Source organism: Convolutriloba macropyga, chromosome 4 (genome assembly GCF_964194025.1).
Source record: "Convolutriloba macropyga chromosome 4, txConMacr16.3, whole genome shotgun sequence".
Classification (NCBI taxonomy): Eukaryota; Metazoa; Xenacoelomorpha; order Acoela; family Convolutidae; genus Convolutriloba; species Convolutriloba macropyga.
Window position 1 is genome coordinate 44,474,040 of NC_134471.1, and position 7,384 is coordinate 44,481,423.

At 38.2% G+C, this 7,384-nt stretch overlaps 1 protein-coding gene across 1 annotated transcript; it reads right to left on the bottom strand.

Moving 5' to 3' along the window:
* Window positions 1-247: 247 nt before the first annotated feature.
* On the bottom strand, window positions 248-4,941 carry LOC142337699 (serine/threonine-protein kinase ULK4-like). The gene has a single exon (XM_075387145.1). The coding sequence runs from the start codon at window positions 4,286-4,288 to the stop codon at window positions 353-355; it is 3,936 nt and encodes a 1,311-aa protein (XP_075243260.1). The 5' UTR covers window positions 4,289-4,941; the 3' UTR covers window positions 248-352.
* Between the last annotated feature and the right edge of the window lie 2,443 nt (window positions 4,942-7,384).

Consider the following 7,384-nt stretch of genomic DNA (forward strand, 5'->3'; position numbering starts at 1 on the left):
ATTTGACTGACGCCCTGGTATATTAGAAATAAAAAGGTTGAAACAAAAAGGCAAACTTTTATAACTGTGCTCATTATTTAACCGATTAGAGAATCATGTCACGAGGATTCTGGTATCATATGCTTCATAATTGATCAAAGCACTCAAACTTGCTTGCTGCAGACAAATAAGATTATTGTAACCCACTCAATAAGTTTTCATTCCAAACAGATTTTATACAACGCACTTAATTTTTTGGAAAACAACGCTGGCACAAAGAACTCTATTTACACTATGAACAAAATTACAGACACGGGATTATAAACAGTCGAATTTTGTTTCATTCAATTTCCAGTTCCCATTGAAGTCTAAATTAAGCGTGGATGATTTTTAAAATCTCTTTTGCAACTGAACTAACTGTCACATCAGTATTGGTGCCACCCGATAGAGAGTTGCCTATTGCCAATTTCTGAATAGCTTCTGTCATGTCAGTGCTCAGCGGACTTCGCTTGAACTCTTCCACATGGTTTCTATCACTTGATAAGACGCGCTTTAGAAACCTCAGCAGAATTCGTTGCTTTTTCATATCGAACTCCTGCAACGCCTTTCGAATGCAAATGAGGTTATCGGACGAAATAATGTTGACGTCATCGGTTGAATCGTCAGCACCACCATAGAGCTGCACAAGAATGAACAAAATATTGCAGGCTAGTTCCTGGATATCAGTTTCAGTTGAAGTAAGCATTTGTATCAACGGTGACATTAGTTGCATAAATACTTTATTGCGCAGCAGTAAAGCTTCAGCTTTAGATGTATCGGTGGCTCCATTTGCATTTTTCTGCTGCAAAGTCACCCGGACAATATTTGAGGCATACTTCAGCAGATTTTGAAGACATTCAAGAATGCCAGAGGCCAACGTATTAACAGCCTTGAGATCCTTTTCGTTCAAAAAAGCTGAGCCGCTATTTCGATTTTGTTCTTCAGATGAGCGCATGTTGCTAGACACGGTCAGAAAGAGAGAGCACAGATTATCTGCCAATCCCAATTCGTACAAGTTATCCAAGTTAGCACCCTTGGTGGTGACTATAGTGTTGAATATGTTAACCAGACTCAGAACTACAGTTCCGGTCAAGTCTGTCTCGTGTTCTGACAAGACCTGAAACATGATCGGAATGATCCCAGCTGACTCTATATCCTTGATACTAGCGGGAAAAGTCTCCAGAATATTCGCCAGCATTTTAAGCCCATACGCTGGCATCGGATCTTGGTAGATGAGAATCTGTTCAAAGTTTGGCACTAAAATAGATACAAAATTAGACAAAACGCGGTTCTTAATGGCTTTGACAACTGAAGTCTCTGCAGAGAGACAATGACTTAGCACTTCGCTCGTGATTTCGGAGAGTAACAACAGAGCCATAAGTCTGATGTCTGCATTGTCACTATTTATCACCAGATTGCTAAGAGGAGGCATTAGTCCATCGACCATCTCGGAGCAATAAGATACTATGATTTGCGGATGTTGAACTATCGATTCCACACATCCCAAACACGTTTTCTTGAACTCATCCGACAAGTTTGCACTGTTCGAAGAATCGATGCATGTTTCTCCGGAGTCTATCATTTGCACATGCGTCAGCAATTGTCCTAATTTGGTAACAATGTCTTCATTTAGGATTCGGTTTCTGAATACTTGACTGGAAATCAGAAAAACGGACATTCCGAAAAGCGGTAACGTGGCTTTCATTTGTTTAATCTGCAACGTCGATGGATGTTTGCGACCAGAAACACTGTCCAATGTGGCCACAACGTCTTGTAGTACAACAGGGAACGTGTTTACTATTATCAACATCAACTGTTCCAGGCACTGGTTCAGGTAATTGAGAGAATAGTGCTGGCTCTGATCAGCTCTTGCTGACATCTGCTTCTTACAGTCGCGCTCAATGTATACCACCAATCTCTGATTGCACATGTATACCAGCATTTCAGTGCTGTTTTCAATTACTATTAAGAGCAGAAGGAAAAACTTAGCTCTGACTGTTGCTATTGGACTTTCCAGCATTTTCATGACTCGAACTATAAAATCTTTATCCTGGGTAAGACGCGAAACATGCTGCCCATTCGACAACATACTCAGAAACATCGTTAAAACTGGTTGCTGAATCTTGGAATTGGCAGCCATCGAATCCAGAACTCTCTGAAGTCCAACTTTGTCAATTACACTTGGAAATATTGCAGTGTTGAGCTTGTTGATTCTGCACAGGGCAGAAATTGCCACAATTTTGAGTGAGTCATTGGATGAATGGCAGAACAGGTTCCACAACAGAAGAGCAACTTCTGTTGTCGAGAACTTGTTTGAATGGACACCACTTGTCGCCGCAATGTTTTCTACAATTTTAGCCGCAAAATGTTGAGTTATGGATTCCTCGCCTTCTCGCAAACATCGGGTGACCATTGTGAAGGAGATGGAAGGAATTGTCCAACTGTCAATACTAGATCCCTCTTTTTCCTCCTGGGCCGCAATCAGAAAAAGCACTTCTCCAATGGCCGGCAATACACTCTGTTTGATCTTCACATTTCTAAAACTGTCTCGTAGAACTTCAGTCAATATTACAATCACCTCCATCAAGTTAGTTCCATGATTCACTCGTGAACAGTTTTGGGCAACAATTCCAATCAATCGGCAATACTTGGCCCGCATCTCTTGCAGTCCATTAGTTTTGACGTGGTTCACAACTACGTTTAGGAGCCTGTACTGGTTAACTAGCATATTACTCAAGGCTTCGCAACTGACCTTCATCAAATAGGATGCCACATGCAACTTTGCCTTTTGTAATGTATTGTTCTTCTCGGCCGGCGTCAAAACATCAACAAAAGGTTTCACATGATTTTTCAGCTGGTCTTCCGAGAGTGCTTTGATGCCTTCCAAACCAATACTTGGAGCTGGTAAGGATTTAGCCTCAAATTTTGTATCCAATACCTTTGAAATTTTAGGGTTGTCGATTATTGCACCAGTTGATAAGTCTGAACTTGTGTAAATTAGTTGTTTCCATTCAGACAACGAGTAACTATCTTGGTTGACATTTGACGCTCTCTGAGTTGATTTAGTCCCCCTACAGTCTGAGTCGCCTTTCGTTGACTGAGCTCTATTATCACGGGGCGTGGTCGACTCAGCAGCTTCTAATGTCGCTTTCGGTTCCCTACCTTGCGTATCAGAGTTAGCTCCACCTTTCTCATTTCCTCGTACTTTTGCTTTCGGATTGTTGACGTTGACAGATGTGCCCTGCGTCCCTTGTGCTAGTTTCGGATCTTCGCCAGTTTTGGGCCTAAGTGATGATCTCAATTCTTGAGTCATTCTCAGTGACTGGGCTAGTTTTGAAGTGGAAGCATTTAAAGTGTCCATTCCTCGATCTTCGGCATCTGAAGCGTCGCCTCCTGTAACCAGCGTGATAGGGCGATCGAAAGTCTCGTTTAAAATATTTCCTTTCCAAAATGGGTGCTCTGAAATTGAATTCCAATCAAATCGTTTCGCTGGATCGGGCTGGATCAATCCATTAAGCAAGTTCATAAACTCTCTCGATGGCTTTTCTGTGTGTTGCGCCGAAAGAACTTTGCTTCTTGGCGACACGAAATTGGCACTTTCCAAGTTTGCCATCAGATCATCGCTCGAGGAGCTGAAAGGAGTAGTTCCGGTGAACATTTCATACAGAATGCAGCCAAAACTCCAAAAGTCTCCAGCTTGGCTGAACAAGCCCTGTTTTAGAACCTCAGGAGCTGCATAAGACTTATCAACTGACACGCGTGAGCTGTCAACTTCTACCAATTCCTCAAAATCTTCCATAGTTTGTTGAAAAATAGCTTGTAAATCTTCCCCAGGAACTCTAGCTAGAGTGAAGTCACTCAATTTTAAGTTTCCCTCACCATCTAGTAGAACCTTCTGTGTCGTGAGGTTACTGAAAACAATGCCAATTGAGTGTACGTAATACAATCCTCTTAGAATGCAGCGACCAAACTTCCGAATACATGCTTCTGGTAGATGCTGGTCTTGTTCGATTACTTGTTTCAAAGTGCCTCCAGTGCATAGCTCAACTACAATCCACAGGTGGTTCGATGTTTCGTACCATTCGTGAAACGACACCACATTTTCGTGATTCAACTCGTGTGTCAATCTGACTCGATTGGTAATTTCAGCCCGAACTGATTTCTCAATACAGTAGATAGCCACAAAGTTGATAGTACCCTTACGCCTGCCCTTGTACACAATTGTGTTCTCACCTCTGCCAATTTCATCATACAGAACATAATTTTCCATCCAAACGTCTAAAAAGAATAAATTAAATTAGGAAAATCTTGGTAAGTATGCCTGCTGATAATTTACTTTGACCCTCGATTTCTCCATTAGATCCTCGAATCCTCCTTTGACGTGAATATTCTCGTGTTTTTGTTCTCTCTTCCTTTGGAGTATTGACATTTCAATACTCGCTCGCTTTCAATTTGTTAACCTCCCAAAAAACCATGTTAATCAGGTGAAGCAATGGGATTTCTTACCTGATAGCATTAGTACTCAATCACTTAATTATATTAGTATCGTGCAGTATAATAGCTGCTTTACATCACGAAAATGTACAAAATTGAGAGTTCATAAGTAAGCATTATCATCAGCATACAATTTAGTAACGGGTTTCGATTCGACTTCCTCATAAAAAATTTCCTTTCAATTGTGATATTGCACGTAAGCAAAGCAATGCCAACGAGACTGTGTCCAAGATAAGTTTTCAATGAAACAAAAAGTTTCAACGAGATTATAGCGTTACAAGCATTTATAACAGAACGGCAATTGGCCGATATTTTAGTTCATGGTTTCGAAGGCAATAACCATGACAATATTAACGTATTATTTATTGTAACGTCAAAATACGTGCAGCGAATAAAGTTAATACATCACAAACATTTTTATAGAATCAGCTCTTGGTGTTTAATTTTTTGTTTCATATTCTACCATAGATACAGTTAAAAGACAGGGGAGCCAACTTCAGTTGTTCGTTGAGCATTTCCAAGTTACTCAGATGTTCCGAGGAGAAGCATAAAGGAGTACTGCCAATGGCTCATTACACAGTTGCAATTTTAAAAAAAACATTCGGTAAACTTCAAAGAACAAAATGATCCTGAAAAGCTGAATTCTGACGTCTATCAACAAATAAAAAACGTTGCTAAAATTAAAAGTTCGAAGATCAGTAAACATATTCATTAGTTTGCCTCTAATTATTATTCAGCAAAATTGCTCCACTTTATAATGATGTTGTCGCAAAAAGCAATCCTGGGCTTATCAACGGTGCACCTGTGGGAAATAACGACTTGCACCAAACAAAATCAAGGAAACGATAATTCTAGAAAAAAGTTATTACAAATTTACAAAAAAATTGCTGAAGATAATGAGGACAGTTGTGGACACCCTAGATATTCACGCTCATAGGTATAATCAACATTACGAGAGAATTTGGTTGGGGAAACGGAAAGTGCTTGAAAAAGCTCCTTTAGAAAATGTCGACAACTTGATTCTTGGAAGTAGCATTGTAGCAAAAATCGAATCTGACTCAACACCAACTTAGTACATAGGATTAAACGCATATCGCCATTCAACCACCAAAGAAAAGATCAAAGTACTGTGAGAGAATAACTCGAACTAAATGAAAGCATTGGGAATCCAGGATGAAACCAATAAAATTGTACAGTCCGACGAATATAAAAGAGCGGACAATATCTTTCAAGAATATGAACAACTCGTTCAGTCATGTGCAAACAATTTTGATCATGAAGTATTCACGCTATGCGAAAAATCACTGTAGAAACCAACCAAAAACGATACCAAAAACAAAACAAACAAGGCGGCTCGGTAATGTGCGATGGCACATAAGTTTCCGACCCCGCCCATCCACAATTTTGGCATGATTGTCTACCAAATGAGGAACAGATAGAAAAACCCAAAAATTATTTTTTGCGAATCCCAAAAATGCCCAAGTCTTTTTCAAAAAATTCTGTATGAACGATAAGATAGACTCCAAAGCAAATAACTCAGTGGAGTAAAAATTGATGCATTAGATTGCTGTTATATGTCAATATTAAGAAAGCGAGTCAAGACGAACAGCAAAATCAAACAACAACAAACATTAGTTACATCAAAAAATTTATGTCCCTCTTAAAAACTAAATTTAATAGAAAGTCAACATACCGTCAGATAAAATTAAAACTAAACAAAAATTACATATAAATCACCAGAAAACATATGCGACCAGTCCATAAAAAGGTTTGGTAACAATTATACAAAAAAGAACAAAAACAGTAAAGTAAAAAAACTAACTTACTTTTTTGAAACAGTTAATTTCAAAGTAATAAATACCATCAGGAATCAATTAGTATTACCACAAATTTACGATTAACACTGCTCCTATAGAAGGGCATTAGGACCTGTCCTTGTTCATTTTTTAAAGCGGCTAAAAAGAACAACAAAGAAAAACAAAATTTCAATTGAAACTTGCCAGAAAACGCTGTCAAAACCGTGAAGCCAGATTTTGGCACTCAAAATATATTTGATTGTGCCTTCTTCAAACAGCTATAATGTAGTACGTGGCCATTCAATTGTAAGACTAGGTCACAAGTAGATAAAAAAAGCGAAGTGCTAAAGTATGTAATACTTTTAATTTCTTTTTCGAAGCAAAATTACATTCAATGTCATCAAGGCATTAATTACAAAAACAGCTATTTAATTAGGGTCGTTTATTCATGAAAAGGAAGCCCTCAAGACCTGTAATTATCCAGAATATTTCTTGCATCTACAAAAAGAACGTCAATTATGACAAAATCAAATTAATTTACTTTTTTTTGTGAAAAACCGGTGTCGAAGCCAGTAAGGTCATAACAAATTCTTTAAAAAAAGATTTTGGGACACCAATCCGTTTTGTTCCCTTGACACCCATAATGTCATTTTTGACCAGTAATTAACTAACGAGATTAGGTAACAAAAAGAAACATAAAAAGAACAAAATTGCGAAGTTAAAAAGTTTTTTTTTTAATTTTGGAAAACGATTGTTTTCAAAGTCATGAAAGCCATCAGCTATCAACTAATATCAGAATATCAGTTCTTCTATTCTTCCATGAAAAGCCAATGAAAGCTATCACTCTACAGGAAATTTCATACGACCGAAACGACAAAGTATAAATGACAGTTAGAGACAAAATTAAAAAATTCAATTGATTTCTTCAAGAAAGAGGCGTCGAGGCCGTTAAAACGATGATGTATATCTTTCAAGATTTTAATATCTTCAATTGTGTCTTATTCTCAATGCTAATAAGGTGACATGGAACTGTCAATAATGTGATAATGTGACAAAATTAGAAAACGTGAAAAACT